This window comes from Echinops telfairi, unplaced genomic scaffold (genome assembly GCF_000313985.2).
Source record: "Echinops telfairi isolate 266 unplaced genomic scaffold, ASM31398v2 ScPeMD7_3533;HRSCAF=4204_0, whole genome shotgun sequence".
NCBI classification, from domain to species: Eukaryota; Metazoa; Chordata; class Mammalia; order Afrosoricida; family Tenrecidae; genus Echinops; species Echinops telfairi.
The window spans coordinates 10,504,449-10,525,301 of NW_022107431.1; the positions used below are offsets into that span (position 1 = coordinate 10,504,449).

General features: G+C 55.2%; 1 protein-coding gene across 1 annotated transcript in view; it reads right to left on the bottom strand.

Annotated features, from left to right (window-relative positions):
* Nucleotides 1-20,853, bottom strand: part of ARID1B (AT-rich interaction domain 1B) — a 379,095-nt gene that overhangs the window by 2,931 nt on the left and 355,311 nt on the right. Inside the window, exons 13-19 of the mRNA XM_045294542.1 lie at nt 15,651-15,789; nt 15,123-15,295; nt 9,424-9,574; nt 7,563-7,659; nt 5,534-6,317; nt 2,441-2,571; nt 11-408 (exon numbers count right to left, since the gene is read on the bottom strand). Of these exons, the coding sequence (XP_045150477.1) occupies nt 11-408; nt 2,441-2,571; nt 5,534-6,317; nt 7,563-7,659; nt 9,424-9,574; nt 15,123-15,295; nt 15,651-15,789 (1,873 nt within the window). The remainder of the gene's footprint in view (nt 1-10; nt 409-2,440; nt 2,572-5,533; nt 6,318-7,562; nt 7,660-9,423; nt 9,575-15,122; nt 15,296-15,650; nt 15,790-20,853) is intronic.

The following is a 20,853-nucleotide window of genomic DNA, read 5'->3' on the forward strand; positions in this document are numbered from 1 at the left end:
GCGGCCCAGCCGGTCGGAGCGGTCCACCACGAACAGGCGGTTCTTCTTGACCACCTTGATGGGCAGCCGGTCGAACTTGCTCGCCTGCTTGGGCGTCTCCGCGGGGGCGGCATCCGGGGAGGCGAGGGCCGCACCGCTCCGGTCCTCCTCCGCCTCGGCCTTCTCGCCGTCCTCCTCGTCCTCGTCCTCCTCCTCCTCGTCGTCCTCCTCCTCATCCTCCATCCCCGCGGCGGCGGCCTCCTCCTCCTCTCCCCCTGCCGCCTCGGCGGGGGGCGAGCCCTCCCCTCTGCGCGCCTGCCCCAGGGCTTTTTGGCTGGGGTCTCCCACTTCGTACTCCATGAGAATCCCGAAGATGTCGATGAGGCATTTTCTGAAGTACTCCACCAGAAGCTCAAGGAACCCCGACAGCTAGAGAGGAGGAGGGGGGCAAGAACAGACAGCAGTCAGGACTGGGGGTGGGGAGGTGAAGGCCTGCCCTCCTTTCTCAGACCCCCGTTGGCGACAATCTGCCCTGCCTTCGACCCTGAAACCCTCCCCCCACAGCACACTTCTTACCCTCGGTACCCTCTCCTCCAGCCCTGGGGAGGACAACTCAAATACATCCTCCTGAAAGGAGATGCGGGCAATGTAAGATGGGGCCTCAGGAGACTGGAAGGACAAGGGGGGAGGGTCCGCTTGGACTCTCGGCTAGCACCCTGCAGTTTGTGGGTCTGCTGCTAACCCAGGGAGCCCCTCTGTGTGGCTGTTGGCGGCCTCTTACCCACCTCTCCGCATGAGACAGCACGCTGGTTATTAGAAGGGTGGATGGGTAGGTGAGGTTTATAGACTTTTCCCCCAAAGTGAGTCTTGCCAGGGTGTTTCTGGGTATTACCCAGGGTTTTACCATTATTTGTGTCTCAGGGACCTTAGGTACCCTCATTTTTGTTCGCCACGTCTCTTTTAGGGACGATCATTCCAGCACCATTAGTAGCTCATAACCATGGGAAATTACAAGCGCATCGATCTGGTCCCTGATGAATGAATGGGGATGTGCCACAGGGCGCCACTTTGCGCCTCCGTTACTCACGGCTCTGCTGAGCCACGGAGCATCAGCTGTTCGTATCAGAGGAGACAGCACAGCATGACCCCTAACCCCCATTCTCAGTCCAACCACAGCCGTGTTTAGGGCCGAGAACGAATGAGTAGACACAGCTCTCCACGAACATGGGCTTCATGCAATGTTTATGACCTTATTAAATACACTGCCCAGTGACTGAAAAATGGCCTTTCTGGGCTACTGTGGGGACGGAAACAAAGAGAAGGAAGAGAAAATGGAAGATTCTGGTCTCATTTCCACCGGAGCGCGGAAATGAGGTTTTCTGGCTCCCCTGCCCTCAGCTGTGCAGGGGCAGGCTGTTCATAAGCGGGAGCGAGGCCCCTGTCCGCATCTGCTTTACAGCGGCCCTTCCTTGACAGGTCTGTAGGGCAAACTGCTCTGGGCGGGCGGGCTCTCTCTCAGCTATTATGTGCAAAGCTCTTCTAAGCCCAGCTCAGAACACAAGAGGGTTCAAGTGCATTAAGAAGCACTTGGCTTTTCAACGACCGCTTCAGGGTAATCGGGAGAGAGGCACAGAGGGGTAGGGGCACAGACCCAGATACAAGCTGGGCCGTGAGTTGACCGCTGGTTTTGCGGGGCTGACACACGCTCCGCCTGGCTCTCTGTCCTTCTGAAGACTGAGCTGCCAGCTCACTGGCCCTTCCCTGAAGAATTCTGCGTGCTTCAATGTCCGCCACGTCCAAATGGCACTTTGGGCATCCTGGGAGGTCTCCCGGCATGTTCCTTTTGGATGTTCTTTGAGTTTGGGGAACATACAGGAGTCAAAAAAGACAAGGCTAGGCCTTCAGGGGGTGTGGGTCAAGTACATTCCTGAGGAAATACTCACAGAACAGCCTGGGCTATCCTTCCTAGCTTTTCCCCTTTCCAATGTGGTTTTACACAAGCAAACAAAGTAAAACAACAGACTTCCTCCTGAGCGAGCCCCCATCCGTGTCTGTGTCCAGGAAAACCTATCAAAGATGGCCCCCTTTGAGTCCTAAAAAACACAGTTGCCATTGTTCCGGAGCTAACGCTCCGCCTTGAATGTAACTGGCCCAGCGGATCCCCTTGGAAGCCACTGTGTCTTGGCCGCACCGTTTCTGGGAAGGCCCCCTCACGAGCCAGAGGCGAGAACATTTCTGAGAGAATTTGTCTGCAGCCACCCACTGATGGCAGAAGACACGTTGAAACACACTGTGTTTGGAACAAATCATTTCCAAATTGGAACTGGAACCTGACCGGCACTTCTGTTTGACTTGCCCTCGTCTACGGATGGCTGGTTTACGACGACAAGTGCTGAACGCGCTGGCTACGTCAGTCAGGTTTAACTTAGTCTGGGTCCTCAGGTGGGCCCGGCTGACTTACCTGGGAGAGATTGAAGGTGGCGACCGTGCTGTCATCATACAGGAGGATATTTATAGTGTCCAGAGCCCAGGTGCTCTCGGCCAGGAGACCTGATTTGAGGGACATCATCACGCGCCAGGCCTCAGGAGTTACTGAAAGCAGGAGCACAATCAGCATCAGCTCGGTGCCTTGCAAGGACAGATCAGTGATGAGGATAAAGACATTCTCATTTTGTTTGGAGTGTGGGAAGAAGTCAACTACTGCCTTTTAAGCGGCTGCTTTACGAGAGACTTCAGCAGGGTCCTCTCTAGGTTTTCCGTGGGGCGGATGACCTGAACTATGGCACTCTGGTTGTTTAAATCTGTCCCTCTGTTGGTTAAACCTGGGCCCCACGTGCTTCCAGCTGTGGGCTGGTGAATACAATGGCTTTTCTCATCTTGGGGCTCTTTCTCTGTTGCCATTTAAGAGACTCTGCAGTGGGGTCCTCAGAGATCCGAGTCACTGAATCGACCCTCCCAAAGTGGCATCTTTCTGTGGAGGGGTGGCAAAAGCAGAGTTTCGGCCAAGTTTAACTTCCAACCAAGTACCTCCTGGACGGTCCCACGCAGCCCCCTCCATGTCTGGGGCCTGCCCCACGGCAAGCGGTGAGAGCCATCCGCCTCTTGGCAAGTCCTGCTTTTCGGGACCTCCCTCAGTCTAAGCTCAAGCGTGGGACGTGGAAGGGCTGGACCTCCTACGCCCCAGCCCTGCCCCAGCTCCTGACCTTGCAGAAAGCAAAATGATGAGATGCTTTCCCAGTGTTCCTACGGCGGGGCCAGGAGAACAGTCTCATCGTGCACCTGCACTTCAGGTGGGTGTGACGTGTCACAAGGGCTTGGGCAGGGGCACCAGCAGTGCCGTCAGACCGTCATGGCCGTAGGGAGGCCCACCCAAAGGGGGCCGGTGAGGGGTCGGGGGCTGGGACTGAGGGCAAGTTGTTCTACATTTCCGTCAGTCCTCTCTACCGTTCAAAGGTTTGCACACGGGCATGTACTACATTCGTCACAGAAAAGCCAATTTTCTTTGTAAAATTAGGAACATATATTTCTCTGGGCTGGAGGCAAATACCGATATAGCAAGCACTAAGTCATTTAAAACATTTAAATACTATTTATTTAAAGATGCACACACACATCCATATCCACATGTCTATCTCCTCACTTTGGGTATTAATTATATCCAGTGACTGAACGTATCTTACTTTCCTAATCATGGCAAATGATTTTAAACCAAGTGACTTTGAGAGTTTTAAAACATTTCTCTTTATGCATTTGACCTCTATCATTTTTTTGCTCTGTTGAAACTCAAAAACCAAACTCACTGCCATTGAGTTGATTCCAACTCATAGTGGGGTAGAACTACCCCTGTGGGCTTCTCGGACTAACTTTTTATGGGCGTAGAAAGCTTTGTTTTCTCTCTGAATGGCTGGTGGTTCGAACTGCTGACCTTGTGGTGAGCAGCCCAACGTGTAGTCTCTACATTGACAGGGCTCCTCTTTACCGTGTTAAAAATACCTCAGAAATAATGTGGAGACTGTGTGCACTTCCACTATCCTAAACCCTTAATTAGTATTGGACATTCCAGTAGGATGATGCAATATAGTCAATTAAGACAGCCCTCAAAGCCATAATTCCTAATGTGATGTGTTATAATTCTGGACTCTGTCTGTTATCCCATTTTGGAAGGGATTCTCTGCCAAGGTAACGGACCAAGATTGAGGCGGGACTGAGTCCTGAGGTCAGTAGAGGGTGGGAGCCAAATCTCGGCCCTGGTTTCCTGGGGGGTATGGTCCCTGAAAGACAAACCCACCCCTCCTTCAGAGCCGCTCCTCTGTGTCTAAGAGCCGTCTCCGAGGCTGAAACACAGAGCGAAGTGTGGAGCCCATCAGAAGAGAACGCTCCAGAACTCCGTCAGAAGTGGCCGGGACCAGAGGCCCTAGACTGTGGCACAGAGACCATAGGACAGAGTAAAGAACCCAGGCCGAGGCCAGAGGCCCAAATAAGGCAACCAAGAGGCACAGCAGAGGTGCAGGCCAGAGACAATGGGACTATGCGGCAGAGAATTGGACAGGCGGGCTTCCCGGTCCAGAGAAGCAGAGGCCATGGGCCATGGGGCTGAGAGGCTGAGGACCAGAGGGACTTGGCTACTGACAGGAGGGGTTGCTGTGGACCCAGGACTGTATCCTTATGTTCACGGATCCTGACTGGTCACCTCTAACACGTCTTTAATAGACACCCCTAATCGTAAGCACTGGCTGTTTGAGGCCGATGCAGTAAATGATAGAACCCGGCCAAGAAGCTGCATGCTGTGGGGTGGAGGCTGAAGTCATGTCTGACCCCTGCCTCCTGGCACAGACCAGACATGCCCCCCCCCACCGTTTCCACAGATGGACACTCAACCTTAGTTAGCATTGACTGAAATAGTTCCACGCGCCAACTCTTAATGTGCTGTACGGATTCACCAGCTCCACACTTCCCCAGGCCAGTCCTCCCTCTGTCCAGCACGTCGGACAGGACAGCTCCTTAAACCCCACCCACAGCGCTCAGAGAGGTCTGTCACCCACCTAACATCCACACAGAGACGGGCCAGTGAAGGCGAAAAGGGTCTTCATTCACACTAGTGGATTCCAGGGAGATGAATGGGAGCGACCTCTAACCTAAGGAGCTCTGGCGGTGGAGTGATAAGGTCAGCAGTTTGAGACCACCAGCCGCTCTGTGGGAAAAAGAGGCTTTCGGCTCTGACAGACTCAGAAACCCACAGAGGGCAGTTCTACTCCGCCCAAAGGGGGGCTCTGAGTAGGAAGCCGCTCAGGGCAGCGAGCTCTCCAGACCTCTGGAGGGGCAGCTGATAAGGAAGGCCCTGAAGGAGGTGGACTGACACTGAGGCCGCCACTCTGGGCCCGGGCATGGGCACGGTTGTTGAGGATGGCGCAGGGGCGGGCAGGGTTTTCTTCTCTGTGCGTGGGGTCGCTGCGGGTCAGACAACTCGCTGGTACCCAACATCAACGCCAGATGAAAAGGGGGCGCCTCACCCCGATCCCCTTGGTGGAGCGGGGCGCAGGGCCAGCTTACTTACCAATGTCTTTTGAGGTAATCTTCCGCCTCTGTTTCAAGACGGGCTGCGAGGCTTCCACGGAGCCGGCAGGAAAGGTGAGCTCCCTCCGGATGGGGGGTGGCTGGGGCGCTGGGCCGGCCACCTGCGAGGAGGGCCCCGAGGGCATGGCCTTCTGCATCTTCATGGAGGGCAGGAAGGGGGACTTGCTGGGCGACATGCGGTTCTCCAGGGCGCGCTGGAAGGACGCGGGGCTGGGCGCCCTGGAGCTGTGGTTTGGCAGTGATGGTGGTGTCTGGTAGGAGGACTGCGGGGGCCGCGTGAGGGGCTGCATGGAGGCGGACGACGGCATGTAAGGCTGACGCTGGCTGACGTGGGAAGGCCACTGGCTCTCGTGATTGATCCGCTGGTCGGGCACCAGCATCTCCTCGGTGCGGCTCACGCCGGGGTAGGGGGGCGCCTGGGCTGGGCCGCCGGGGCCCTGCCGGGCCTGGTAGGGATAAGGCATATCGTTGCGCGCCGCCCACACGGGCTGCTGGGGACCCTCGCTGGAGGCGGCCTGCAGGGGCCCACCCAGCATCTGCGGCGGGAGCCCGTGCGGCTGCATCTGCCCGGGCGCCTGCAGCCGCTCCCGGTTGTAGGGGTACGGGTACTGGCCCTGCAGGGGCCTGCGGTCCGGGCCCGAGTAGGAGCCTCCGTACTGGCCGTACAGCTCCTGCTGCTGGCCGCCGTACTGCATGCTGTACACGTCGCCCTCGTGGCGCTTGGCTGGCGGCCCATACATGCCGTCCATGTGGCGCTTGTAGTTCTGAAACCCAGAGAGACCCATCACTCACCATTATACACCTCGGGGAGGCCCTCCGGGAAACGAGGGACCCATGAGTTACAGGGCAGGAGGGCCTCCGAGGTGGGTGCCCCGGGAACACGGCATCCTCCCGCCCCCTTGGCCCTGCCCAAGGCTGCCGGAGCTGGGACAGCCACGGTGTGTGGCTTGAGGGGTGGCATCAGCGAGGGGAAGGGACCAAGCCTCAGGAGACCAAGCCCGGGCTCCTCAGACTGGGCAGTATCCCTGACACACAGTGTTCTAGGGGGACCCCCTCCCCAAGTCCAGCTGGTCAAAGTCAGACTCGCTCCGGCCTGGCTCCAGCTTCTGGGGAAGACAGCGCTCAGGGAGGCGGGCTGCCCCCGGTTTAATGCCTGTCCTGTCGCGTTACAGAAACGTCATTTCAAGTCAGTTAAATTAGCCCTCCAGTGAAATGAAATGTTTTTAGCCTGCCTTTCGGTTAAAACACAAAAAACAACAACAACAAAGAACCCACTTGCCAGAGGGCCCTGGGAAAGCTGTTTAGAAATGAGCAGGTCCTCGGTGCCCGAAAGCCACGCTCAGACCCTGCTCTCCCAGTGGGAACGGAAAATACATTTGGCCTCGTTAGTCGGGGACAAAGCAATCACATACAAAACCACCGCACACCGGGAGCCATGGCGTCAGCTCTGACGCACGGCGACTGCGTGCGTGCATGTCGGGGTTGAGCTGCGCCCCACAGGGTCTTCAAGAAGCACATCGGCAGCCCGTTTCTCCCAGGGACCTCTGTCCTTTTAGGTGAGCCGTCCCACACGTACCCGCGTTTCAGTCAAGGTCTAACTATGCCACCATGGAGGTTTTATCGTTTTAAAAAAAAAGCCAGGTAACTTTAGCTAGCAGCCTAGTGCATTTTACGTTGCTTTTCCTACATGTCTTCTTCCAGACAGGTGCGACCCGGGCAGCCCGCCCGTCAAGACGCAGGGTTAAGCTTGCCCTAGCTGGGGCTCGTGACTGCCCACAGAGACGAAGGCATCGATTGCCAGGCAATCGGCGACACGACACGTGTTTCAGGAGGCTGAGCTCGTGAGCGACATTCCACTGGCTGACTTCTGAATCCTAAGAACCTTCTTTGGCACGAAGCACACTGACCCCGAATGCCCCATGGGCGCTGCGCCGTCTTTGTGGGGCTCTTGCACCACCTCCCCACTTGGACGAATCTGACCAAGGCCTCCAATACCCTGACTGACTCACCGGTTGCTGCGGATACAGGCCAGGCTGGTGGCCTCCATATGGGGGTTGTCCTGAGGGAGGGCCTTGGCCCGGGTACTGCTGCCCGTATGGTTCATGCCTAGAATGAGGCATTCAGAATAAACATACGTGATGTCAAGCTCCGGGTCGGCAGAGACAAGCTGCCCATTTCTGGGAGCCCCACACGCCAAGCCGACTCTGCCTCCCCCACCACACACCGCTCCCAAGTGAGATGCTCTGAGCGGCAGGCATGCTCATTCCAGCCCCCGGGAACGCCCATCCGAAGGCACGCGGCCAGGCCCAGGGTTTGCGCTGCTGCTTCATGGGAGCTGGGGCAGACCGGTCGAGCAGGCAGTCAACCTGCAACTACGCGTCAGAGCCTCTGCCTTTGAGGCAAGGGCCCATCCCGGCCCTCCGCGTTTACAGGAGAAGCATCGGACCACTCAACCGGGCGGGGCGGGCCAGCGCACGGGACGCTAAGGCTCACACATCCCAGCACTCCGGCCCCGCCTCCGACTGCACCCTCCAAACAGCCCTCTCAGTGCACCTGGCACCAAAGCCACTGAGCACCTGTGCATACTGGCTAAGTAGGAGGGACACAGGTCTGGTCACTGCCAGCTAACTGACTATGGCTCAAGGAGCATGAGAGACAAACAGACAGACAGACAGACAGACAGACAGCCTAAGAACTGTCTGTGCCGGGCAGGGTTTTCAGGGGCTGAATGTTAGAAGCAGACTGCCGGCATTTTCTTCCGAGGTGCCCTGGGTAGGCTCGTGTAGCCGAGGTTTTGATTAGCAGTTGAGCACGGTAATGGTGGGCACCACCTGGAGCTCCGGGTCATAGGAAATGCCACCAGACCCGCTGTGGTGACACCACTTCCCACTCATGGTGACTCGGTCGGACAGAGAGGAGCTGTCCCCATGGTTCTGAGATGAAAGATTGAGGGGAGGGAGCAGGCAGCCTCACTCTCCTCCTGTGGTGAGGCTAGTGGGTTTGAACCGCCGCCGCCGCTCCACCACCAGGTGCCACCAGGGCTCCTCTTAGGGGGTAGCACCTTGCCTTGAGTGTGTAGGGGTTACACGTTTTCAAGACAGGGATTCAGGGAAACTGCTGGAAAGTCACCTTGTTTGGCATAGCAGTGAGTTTTCACGTTTGGTTCCCTTTCGTATTAAACCAATGAACCTTCGTTCTTAACGATTCCCTCCCTCTGAGCCAGCAGGGAGGGGCTGGATTGAGCACCCCCTGCACGACGCTGGCTGAGGCAGCCTCAGCACCAAACACAACCCCGTGCCGGGCCTGCCACGCATGGCCATCCAGAGGCTTCTCCTGTGCTCCCGGCTTTATTTTCCTTAAAACAATCAAACAAACCCACCAACCCACAATATTAGATAAAAGGCTTTGCTTCTAAGCATTGCCCCGACCCCCTGGATAAAGGGGAAGGGTGCCTGCAGGAAGAATCAGGGTCTGCGTTACAGGAAGCAGGGTCCCGAGGGGCCTGCTGCAGGACACACTGACTTCCCAGGGACCCAGCCAGAGCTGCAGCCTTCTTGGCAACTTGTCACCCCCGGGAGGAGCATTCCATGTGTCCCCGCCCACGTGAGAGCCAGGCCCGGGTCACCCCGCGGGAGCTCCTGGTCGCCATGCACATCCCGAGAGTTCTTGGAAGTTCCCAGAACAAGGAGCACGTGGGCCCGAGGGAGGATGTCTCTCACGTGGGCTTCGCGGGTATGGGCTTATAGAGCACAGCTGCACCAGCTGCCCACCGGCAGCCCCAGCTCCCAAGTGCCTGCTGGCACAGGCTCAGGGCTGTGTGGGAAGGACACAGAATTCCCAGCCCCCACCCCCACCCCCAAGCCCACTCACCTCCGGTCGTAACTGGCCCCGTAAGGGAACTGCTGCCGCTGGCCCATGCCCAGGCTGGACATGGCTCCCGCAGGACTCTGGTTGTACATGTCCTGCATGCTGCTGTTGGCCGCCTGTCCTTGCGTCATGAAGGGCTCGCTGCTTCCAGGCACTGTGGCATTTGGAAGGGGGTGGGAAACAAACACACAAAGCCCAGTAATATTAAGCAATTTCAAGTCAAAGGAGGTAAAGAGCCTTTCTGGTTCTGTCTGTTGTTTTATAAAATGGTGTCAAATCTTTACTGTGGCGGAGAACGCTAGCTACTCAAGAGGGAGCACGCGTCCTGGGCTCAGGACAGGCCGGGCAGTGGGCAGAGCCTACGAAGGCCCTGTGATTTCTGGGGTATCCCTTACCTCCCTCAGCACACAGGTGGCGCTCAGGGAGTTTGCAGGTGGGGCTGCGGATCATCACAGGCAGGGGAAGAGCGAGCCCCCCCGTGGGTTTGTTTCTCGGTGCCTATCCGACAGCTGTGTTCACACGACACTAGTGCCTCTTTAGTGGGCGGTACACGGCATGAGAAAGATGGCGGGGCTGTGTGTGGGAATGACCAACACGTGACCCAGTGAGAACACACTGTTGGAAACACGGGGCCAGCGGACTTGCTTGGCGTAAGACGGCCACAAACCTTCCACCAAAATGCAGTCTGTCTGGGATGAGGCCCTCCCTTGAGTGTGGGCAGGACATGTGGCTAGGATGGTGTGATGGTTAAGGCTTTGTGTGAACCTGGCCGGGCCAGATGGAGCCCTGGTGGCAGTTCTACCCCGTCCCGTGGGGGGAGCTATGAGTCAGAATCAACTGTATGGCAGCGAGCTTGGTTTCCTGGTTTGGGCGGGGGCAGGATCCTCAGTGGCTTGGCAGTTCACACCTCATAATCCCCCCTGATGTGTGCTGACATATGCCATCATCTCCATACTGGGATCTGCTAGGAGCAGCCAATCAGCTGTAAGAAAGATTAGGGTGGGATGCGACGCAGTTCCAGTCAATTGAAAGGAAGTTTCCTCAGGGGAGTGGCTTGCTTCTAATATAAGTGGACACTGTGGCAAAGCTTGCTTGCTTTCTCTGGGTCTGGATTCTGCATCTGCTTTGTCCTCTGGCCTCGGGTCCTTTAGACTTGAGCCAGTGGCTGGCCCTATTTCCCACCTACCCTGGGAGTCATCGGCAGCCACAATTTTCCCACCGAGGTAGGTTCATCAGCCCTGGTAGTTACGCGAGTCAGTTAGAAGTCTCCAGCTGAGTATCAGACCCACGAGCTTGACTCAAGCACGTGTGTATCTTGAACCTGGGTCTGGAGGATAAAGACGGTAGGGCGGAGCCAGTCTCCTGCTTCCACCCTGTGTGGAGGGAGCTTCCTTCCTCCAGGAAGGGCCAGCCGCCTCGAGTTGCTGAAAGCGGCCCCAGATGACGGGCAGCAAGCAAACAGGAACTGAAACGTGTCAACCACCGGAATGAGCTTGGAAGAGGATCCTGGGCCCTGGATGAGAACTGTAACCCCAGGCAGCTCCTTGAGTCCAAGGTTGGGAGGCTCTGAGCAGAGCCCACCCACACCGGCCACCGGAACTGCGCAAGAATGAACCACTGCTGTTTGAAGCTGCCGAGTTCACACGGAGCTGATAGGCAGGAACGCGCCGTGTACACGACCGACGTGGGGCCGAGTTGCACTCCTTGGCTAACAGGAGGTCCGTGGCACCAGTGTCATGGGTGCTTGTGCAGAAGAAACAAACTACTGCCTATCATGCCAGTCCCTGCCCTCACAGGAAGGAGGAAGAACAGTAACCCTCCACCCTCCCGCCACCTCGTTCCAAAACTAGAGTGGAGAAAGTTCACAGGGAGTAAGAATAGCTCAGGATGGGACGGTGCACCTATTTCAGGCCCGGGGGAAAGCCAATTAGGTCAGAAATGCGAATGCGGGTCAGCTCGGAGCCCCACGGAACTGGGTCATGCCCAGAAATGAGCCTGTGGGCAAATTAAAGCCTTTCACGTCAGTGTGAATTGAGACACACCACCACCACCATCTCTGGCACACATGCACAAGTTGAGGACCGTTCTGAGAGCTGGTAAGGTCGGGGAGGGTGGCGGGGAAGAGCCGGCCGCAGAGCCGACCCTGGGGAGTTTTCGATGTCCTCCCACACCTGTCCCCTCCTCTGCTTCCTCAGCCTGACGCAGGGCCGGCTGTGCTGACCAGGTCTATCTTATGGAGGTGAAGACAGGCAGGCAGAATAAGGGGCCTAATTAAACAGCCTGGGTCCCTAACACACAACAGTTCTTAAAAATCAATTAAAAAAATAAAAGGACAATGGATTGAGACAGGCAGACACAGAAACACCCAGAGAAGAGAGACAATGTGTCGATCAACACATGGAAAGTTGGGTGACTGCACTAACGATGAAGCAAATCCACGCTGGATTAATTAGATGCTGAAAATGTTTCACCTCTCAGCCTGCTTGCAAAATACCCAAATGACTCATAAACATTCTCTCTGAGGCCAGGGACCTTGCTTCTTACACACGGCTGTGGAGGGGACAGGGCGTGAGGGCACCTGTGACGTTGACCGAACTTTGGTGCACACCCAAAGACGCACACATCTCCATGTGAGGTCCCCTCATACAATGACTTTGGGGCTTGGCCAGGCGACTAGCCTTTTTGTTTGCTTGTTGTTGTTGTTAGTGAGAATCAGACCAATTACACAAGGTCTGCCTGCACCCTGCAGTGGTGCATCAAGTCAGGCAACCCCCTGACCCTCTTTTTCGGAATGGTTCCTCCCTCATTCACACACACCCTTTGCCCTTCAAGCTGGCCAAACGCACTTTCCATCCAATGGGTTTGAATCACAGCCACCCTACAGAACAGAATATACTAGTAACTGCCCCTTTGGGCTTGTTTCCAAGGCTGTGAATCTTTACCGGAGCAGCCAGCCTCACCTTTTGCCCAGAGCGTATGGGAATCCCTGACCTTGTGGTCAGCAGTCTGATACCTAACTCCCTGTTGCCACCAGGGCTCCATACGATGGGTCTTCAAAGGTCGATGCTCAAAGCAGGCTCATTCTTGCTAATGAAACTTGCCTGTGGCTTAGCCGAAAGGCTTCAGGGCACAGTGTTGGTTTCATGCGTGGTTCTCAACCTTCCTAATGTCACCACCCTTTCATACAGTTCCTTATGTTGTGGTGGCCCCCAACCATAAAATTATTTTCGTTGCTACTTCATAACTAATTTTGCTAGTGTTATGAATCATAATGTAAATATCTGATCTGCAGGATGTATTTTCTTTTTCTTATTTTAATCTTTTAAAAAATGATTTGTTGGCATATAATTCATCTATCAGATAGTTTGAGTTCAGTCATATGAACAGTCATCACCACAGTCAATTTCAGAACATTTCTGTTTCTTGTTCTAATTATTAATTCTCTATTTCCCTCAAATTTCTCCTGCCAGGCCATAGGTAATTAATAATATGGTTACTGTCCATATAGATTTTTGCAGGATGTATTTTTATTGTTACAAATTGAACATAATTAGAGCTTAGTGTTTACGCAAGCACAAAAACAATATGGAATTACATATTGTGAAACACTATTTCTAATGACAAAGAAATAAAATGTTGTCTTGAAGCATGCTGTAGCATGGGTAACAGTCTTCATGCCGGGTACTCGTGTGTGGGTGTATCTGCATGTGAGCAGACCTGCCTGGAGATGGATAGAGGAGTGGTGTCTCCGTTCCTAAGACCATCGGAAATATGTCAGCAACTGTGAAAGGGGCGTTCGACCTCCAAAGGGGCTGCGACCCCAGGTTGAGAACCGCTGGTTTAACGTTCACAGAGGATCTCGGGGCAACCGTTGTGGAGGTGCTTCAGCTGCAGTAGCTCCACATGGCCTCCAAAGTTTGGGTTCCCTAGAATCTGACATTCTGTGCTGTGCGCCCCTCCTTCTGATGCTCTAAGGACTCTGAAGCAAACATTCAGGAATGGTGGCTGGACACAATCCAGCTCGTCTGGGCTCACTGAACGCAAAGCAGGCATCTGATCCACAGGAAACCCTGAGAAGGAGCTGCACGATGGGGACCCTGATGGCTTGCTACAGGTTGGAACGGCTTCGATGGCACACAACAACAATAACACAAGTCTTTCAGGATACTGACAAACTTGGGAAGGACAGTGGAAAGAAAGATAAGCGTTGATAGAAGAAATTAAAAAATGCCAATCAACCTATGAAAAGATGGTTTGCTGTACTAACAATGAAAATAACACTGAAAAATTAGAGGCTTAACGCTTTTTTTCCCCTCCCAATCTTCATGGTGAATATTAAAATGCCCCGTCATCATGCGTTCTGAGGGGTGAGGTATTTAAATGTTTGAGCTTATCCACCTGCTTTCCATCGGTCCATTACCTGGTGGAAATGGGGCTGTCAGTTCTGCTTCTCTCCATCTGGACAAAATACCAATACATTCACCTGCCCCCAGTAGCTGCGTACCATAGAAGCATTGCTATTTAAGCGATCCCAGAAGGAGTACTTCCATACAAATACCATTCGCTATTTTTTAACTATTGCTTTTCAGTAATATTCCCATCAAGTCTTAGATTTGCGGGACCGGCTGCACTGAGCGTCCGAGGGTGGAAAACCCGATGCCTCTTGGAGCTTGCAGGTCCCAGGCAGTGCGGCACCGACCGCCTGGGGCACGCCTCCCACGCGGGTGAGAACCTCCCGGCCTTGCTCAGAGGCCCTCCCTCCCTCCCCATCCCAGTGCTGGGGACACCACCTCCAGTGAGGCCCAGCCCTGCGACGTGAGAGCTACATCCACTCTGGGCTTGCCCAGACGTACACGCCATGGATGACTCCACCCCTCCACACTCCGGTCTGCTCCTGGTTTCCCTGCTGCCCGTTCCTTTCCCAGCATCTACCTGGCTCTCAGGACATCCTCGCCCCTGGCTCACTGTGCCTGTCTCCCACTACACTGGAACCCACCCAGAGCAAGGCCTGTTGCTTCTGCTTCCATCACACACATGGGAACCTCCTCGCCGAGGCCACTCAAGCCCACGCTGACCCCCAACCATACCGTCCCTAGAGAGGGCCACTTCTCCTTTTGCAAGACGAGTCAGGCCAAGTCCCTGCCGAGCACCTCTCACCTCGGGTCAACCCCAAACGTATCAACATGCTCAGAGGTCGGAAGGCCCCGGGGGCCCCACCTGGTCCCTCTCCCTGCTCTTCAGATTCCAGCACACTCAGCACGGGCTCTCCCACACCTGCCCCCACCCCCCCACTCAGGTCTCCGTGGCAAACGGCTCCCTCCTCAGAGCCCCCCCCACCCCACTGCCACCTGTTCCCTTTCTCCTGCACCCGCAGCACTCATGATGGACAGGTGGCTTCATTTGCTTCCGTTTCTCCCCCAGGAGACTCTGGCCAACTGCGCGAGGGAGGGGCTCTATCTGGCGGTGCTGTAGACTCGGCTTTTGCGCTGGGCTCACCCTGCCCACCAGCCTCCCTCCTGTGACGTGTCACGTGTGTGGACTCACTCCTCACACACCCTGCCCTGGCACCACCCCGGTTTCTACACGAGAAAACAGAGGCACAGAGATGCCACGTAATCTCCCCAAGGCCGGGGGCTGTGTGTGTGCGTGCGCTGAGGGAGCTGGCAGAGGGGAGAGCCTGGGGTGGGGACCCAGGGGAGTACCTTTTCTCATTCCACCAAAGGGGTCCTTGTTAGGCTCGTAAGGCATCCTGCCCATCATGTCCGGCATGCTCATGCCCTGCTGGTACGGGGCATTCGGGGTCATGGAGTTCCGTTTGGAGAATGATGAGTCACTGGCATCCGAGAAGGGGTCGTGCACGCTGATCGTGCCGCTTCTGCAGGTACATCACGGAGAGAGCGAGCTCAGTGGGGTGGCAGGAGCCCCCTCAGCCTGACTTTGTAACACAAAACACCGACCCATCAAGGGCTCAAGGCACTAGGGCCGTGGTTCGCAGCCTTCCTCATGCCGCCATCCCTTAATACAGTCCCCCATGATCCCCCAACCATAAAATTATTTTTGTAGCTAATTCATCACTGTAATTTTGCTACTCTTTTGAAACCGGGCGACCCCTGTGAAAGGGTCATTCGACTCCCAAAGGGGTCGAGACCCACAGGTTGAGAACTGCTGCCCTAGGGAGTCCCTCCGTCTCCCCCCCCCCCAACACCTTGTGGCCCTGAGGGCTAGCCTACCTCCCACCCTGCATTGGGGTCATCTGTCCGTGGGGGGTGGAGGCCGGCGTTGGTGGCTTCAAGTCACCTGGAACCTCTGCCATGGAGTTACTGCCAGTGGACTGCGGGGTCTGCGGGCCTTGCAAAGATCCTGAGTTAGCTGGCGAGCAAGAAAAGAGGGGACAGAGGGCAGCAGGTTATCAAAAGGACGTGTGTGTCTGCTACCGGAAAAACAAACAAACCCCAATAACCCACTGCCGCAGAGTCCATCTGGCTCATAGCCTCCCTACTTGGGTTTCCGACGATGCTGCGAATCTTCTACTGGGGCAGCTGGCCTCAGCGCTCTCCTGCAGAGAGGCTGGTGGGTTTGAACCAACAACCTAGAGGTTAGCAATCCACCACTATCCAACAGAAAATAATTGAAACAAAGCATTATTAGTAAGAATCCCAGTATGTGCGCTGCAGATAAAGATGTAGTGATGGTAGTTACTTGCAACACTTTGTGTAGTCAAAGTGAGCAAAGGCATTTTCTTTTCCCCCTTTTAACGAAACTGATGTGCTGGTGCAGTTCATGTGTGACCCAAACATTGTCTACCTTTGGATGGGGCAGAGCCTGCTCTTCTGGGTATTGGTCCTGAGAAGATGCTCTACCACGGGCACCCCACCTCCTGCCATCAATGGATTCCGACTCGCAGCTGTGCTACAGGGCAGGGTAGGACGAACTTCCCTGGGGGTGGGGGTGGCGGGTGGTTTCCAGGGCTGAAACGCTGCACCGAAGTACAGTCTCCGCTTTTTCTGATCAGGGCCCGGTACACCAAGCCACGGTCTTTTCGATCGCCTCATATGCATGGGAAAGTAGGACACCGATTAAGAAAGACGTTAGAAGATCGTGCTGACGAAGCACACAGAGAGCACCGTGGGCGCCGGAAGGGCAGCCAAGTCTATCTTGAAGACGTCCGGCCAGAGCGCTCCTGCAAGGCAAGGGTGGCGAGGCTTCGTCTTCCATACTTGGGGCGTTGTCAGGAGAGACTTGAATCTGGAGAAGAATGTTCTCCCGTGTCACCATCAGAGTTCTAAGATTGAGCTTCCAGTAGAGTTACACAGAGAAACAGAGCTGTGAATGGGGGGGATTCGTCTTCAAATCTTAAGTGGAAATGTGGAAATTTTTAAATGAAGCTCACCTCCCTCGGTAAGGAGGAAAAAAAACCCCTGGAAAACACCTTCTGAGGGTTTGTATTTTACCATTCGTTTCACCTGCCTGCTGTGGAGCGGACAACTCCCAGTGACCAGGGTCTCTGTGGGCTTCCAAGACGGTCTCTCTTTATGGGAGCAGGCAGTCTGGTTTTTCTCTGTAGAGCGGCCAGTGGGTTCAAACTGCTGACCTTGCAGTTAGTAACTTAACTCTTAACCCATAGAAAGTGTTTGACGAGTATCATTGGTTAATGAGTTAAACAACTACGTGCCTACAACAGCCTATTAAATGGACAAGACAAAAAGCCCTGCCCTTGGTGGGTTTACTATAGAAGACTCAGGTAGCATAAGGAAGTCCCCGTGTTGCTCCCTGGAAGAAAGACGGGGCTTCCAGGACCTGTGAAGCTCTCGTATCTGAAGCCCTCAGGGGCAGCTCGACCTTGTCCTAGGGGGCTTGGTTTGGGCTTGTAAGGAATAGCATTCCGCACTGTCACACCGTTCCCATGATTTGAATCGTATGTTGGAGTAAAACAAGGTGGCACAGGTCAGAGTGAGTAGGAGGGAGCAGTCGCTGGCAGGACCTCATCCCTACCTAGAGAGCGTCAGCTAGACGTAAGTCCTTCTGTGAGACGAGACAGGGGAATGGAGGCCCACCAAGCTGAGTCCTACACCCCAGGGCCCAGCGTGAGTTAGGGCCATCCTCAGAGAGGCCTGGGAGATGACCGGCAAAGGCCTTCTGAAAACCACACTGACTCATGCTTACAGGCTTGGTGAGGGCACAGCTCTGGCAAGCCGCGTTGGAAGCAGGTGGCCAAAAAAGAATAAAGGGGTGTCCTTTCCAACTTAGGGGGGTGGGCAGCAATATCCCTACTGGCGGAGATTACTGCTCCCTCAATCCCACCCTGCCAGTGACCCAACCCATGGGCCCTGCTCCCTGGAGGCTGGCTACCAGGCAGGGGTGTTAATAAGATGCTCTTTTACAGCAGACAGATCACTGCTTTCCTCGCAGGGAAAATCCCACGCACTGGTCCTTGCTGGGATATCCCCACCTTGTGCCTGAAGCTACAGACTGGCTGCAAAGCCAACAGTGGGAAGCTCATTTGCAGGCTTCAGACGGCCACCCGCCGTCTCTTGCTGGGAGGCAGGTTTTACCTGCAGGGACCTGGTGCCTGGGTCTGAAGGCTAGTAGCTGGCAGGTCCCTGGGCTCCCAAGGCTAGAGGTTAGCCCCCAGGCAGCTTGGTGACCACCTGATCCCCTTTCTCTTCCACAGAGGTGGCTCTGGCTGGATCCGGGACAGGCTCTGTGGCATCACCCGGCAGCTCACCATAGAAATCCAGACAGTCACGTGCCATCAGAGATGCGCTTTTGATCAGAGAGTTACTAACGGAACGGCCCTCCCCCACCAGGCTTGTTCACCCCACTGCCCAGGTACCCAGGGGTCCGGGTCTGCTTGGTTCATGGTACTGAGATCCTCCCAGGGCCCTATAGAAGCAGACCATACCCCAAGGCTGGGAGCCGTGGGAACACTCCTGACTGAGCGAGTGACCTGGGGCTAGGGCTGTGTGTGTGTGTGTGTGTGTGTGTGTGTGTGTGTGTGTGTAGTCACAGCTCCCTGAGGTGCACCGCATTTCATTTTAGATCGAGACTGAAACAAATAAAACCAGGTGCCATTGGGTCCACCCGCCAGCCCGGCCACCTGTCCTTATTGGGTGGTCTTCCGAGCAAAGGCCTTCCGACAACTGAATTGGCCACGCGTGTCCATGGAGGGGCCCTGGTGGGGTATTTACACACTGGGGCGCTAACTGCAAGGTCAGCAGGGGGAGTCCACCGGCTGCTCATCCACAGAAAGAGAGATTTACAGCTGGAAGCCCGGGGGGAGCAGTGCTACTCTGCCCTGCAGGGAGGCTAGGAGCTGGGATAGAGCGGAGGGAAGTGGGCGTGGCCTGAGTGGCTGTGCCCACGGGGAAGGTTCTGTCTGTGCATGGACAGACAGCAGGGTTACAGCAGGAGGCTTTAGTCTTGTCTTCTTGGATGTGGGCTCCATCTGGACGGCGGAGGAGAATGGCTTAGCAGACAGACTCCTGGGGGCCCGTGGGCCCAGGATGCCGTTCCATGGGCTTCTCAAGGGCATCTGTGGAAGCAGACCACCAGGCCCGTGGCTCTCGGGCCGTTCTGAACACCAGCCTTTCGGGTAGGAGTCTCACACTCGACCGTTTTCGTCACCCACTTACCCGTCAAACCCAAACTGGAAGACCCAGCTGCTCTTACGAGATAGTCACAGGGCTGGGTGGCTTCCGAGACTCAGAGAAACTCTAGAATTTTCTTAGGACTCTTAGTTTAGCGGCTTCGTACATGCCTGTGAGGAATTAGATATAATGCTGTTCTCTGGGGGGAAACTGACTTCAAGAGAACACAGATTTTGCTGACAGTGAACTTTTCAGCATTTGTGCATTGCGTGCCGGGAGCGGGTGGGGCGTGGGGAGCCCTGCTTTCAGGGCACCCACCGGTGTTGCGGGTGATGGTGTGATTTAGACACGGTGAGGGTGAAGGTTGTGCAACACAATGCATGTCATTAATGTCATCGAACTGAACCCAGAAAAATGTTGAAAAGCAAAATGTTTTGTTACAGACATTTTTGCCACTGTGAAGAGAAAAAAAAAAGAATGCAATAAACAAGATCCTGCTGTATTGAGCGAGTGGCCGGGGGGTTGATCCCCTCACTTCTGTGAGAATAACTATGTCTTCTTGGGGGTCCATGTGGAAGCAGGGCAGGGCCAGCCTCACGGTGCTGTGGAAAGCCTGCTTTGACAACAGGACCAACAGTCCGCTGCCCTCAGACACTCCCATGGGCCCTGTGAGCCCACTGGTGAGGCGTGCTGCTTGTGAAGACAGGACACTTTACTTCTACGACTCCCTGTTTTAGTTGGGTGGTAGTTACATCATCTGGTGTCTACTTGAGACTTAAGAGTGAAGGGGTGGAGTTTAGCCTGTCCATCAGGTGGATGCGTGGTGACCTCATGTGGAAGCACTAGGGAGAGAAATAGCTCGCTGGAGACAGGACACAAACACTCTCTGCTTGACTCCCTGCGAGACATTCCTGCTGACAAGCCACGTGGAGACCCCTGCCAGCGCTGAGATGCTTCTACTACCACTGGATCCACAAGACTTTCCACCCACTGGCCTGTGGTCTTCCTGCACTCAGCGTCAATCCATGTGTTTCGTGAGTCTGAAGAGGTATTTATAGATTGGTAGCAGACATATGGGCTCATACTGGACTTCCGGACAATCTGGACTGGGCTGGGCTCTTTTCTCCAAATTCAATTGCTCTTGTGTATAAAGCTCTTTCTTCTACACAAACGAGTGTCTATGAATTTGTTTCTCCGGTCAACTCTGACGACCACCATTGGACTTGGCGTCTGATGGAAGACAGAGAAGAGCAGATCACGGAGATCCGTCGCAACCCCAGCTCTCTCGTGCCGTGAAAACAGCAGAGCCGTCGGACAAAGGGCCGTTTAGAGAGAGGAGACGGCAAAGAGCAAGTGGGAGAGCAGCCGGGCTGTGCCCTCGAGGGTGGCCGCACCTCAGCCAGGCTGCCTGTCTGGCAGCTGCAGCTTCTGGCGAGGGTGGTTCTCTACACGCAGGTGCAGCCCAGTCCAATCAAACCCACGTGGGAGTTTTATTCTGGAAAAGGAGTTTCAGAATGGTTCATGGGAAGCTTGCTTTATACTGTCGAAGGAGCCTAACGCTGCAAACTTTTCAAAATTAGGTTTCACTTTTTTTTGGGGGGGAGGTACACCGTAACTGGCGAGGGGTAAGCATGGGGGCTAGAGACGAGCCTTTCTACCAGGTAGGGACCGGCTCCAGGTTTACGACTGCTAGTGCTCACTGGGCCAGAGAAGCACTCTCACGAGAGGAGATGGAGATTCGACTCTCTCAGGACACCCTGCGTGCATACGTGCCCCGTCACACAGGCAGCTGACGGCAGCACTGCGGCCTCCACACTGGGTACACATCGCGGGCAGACACGCCTCC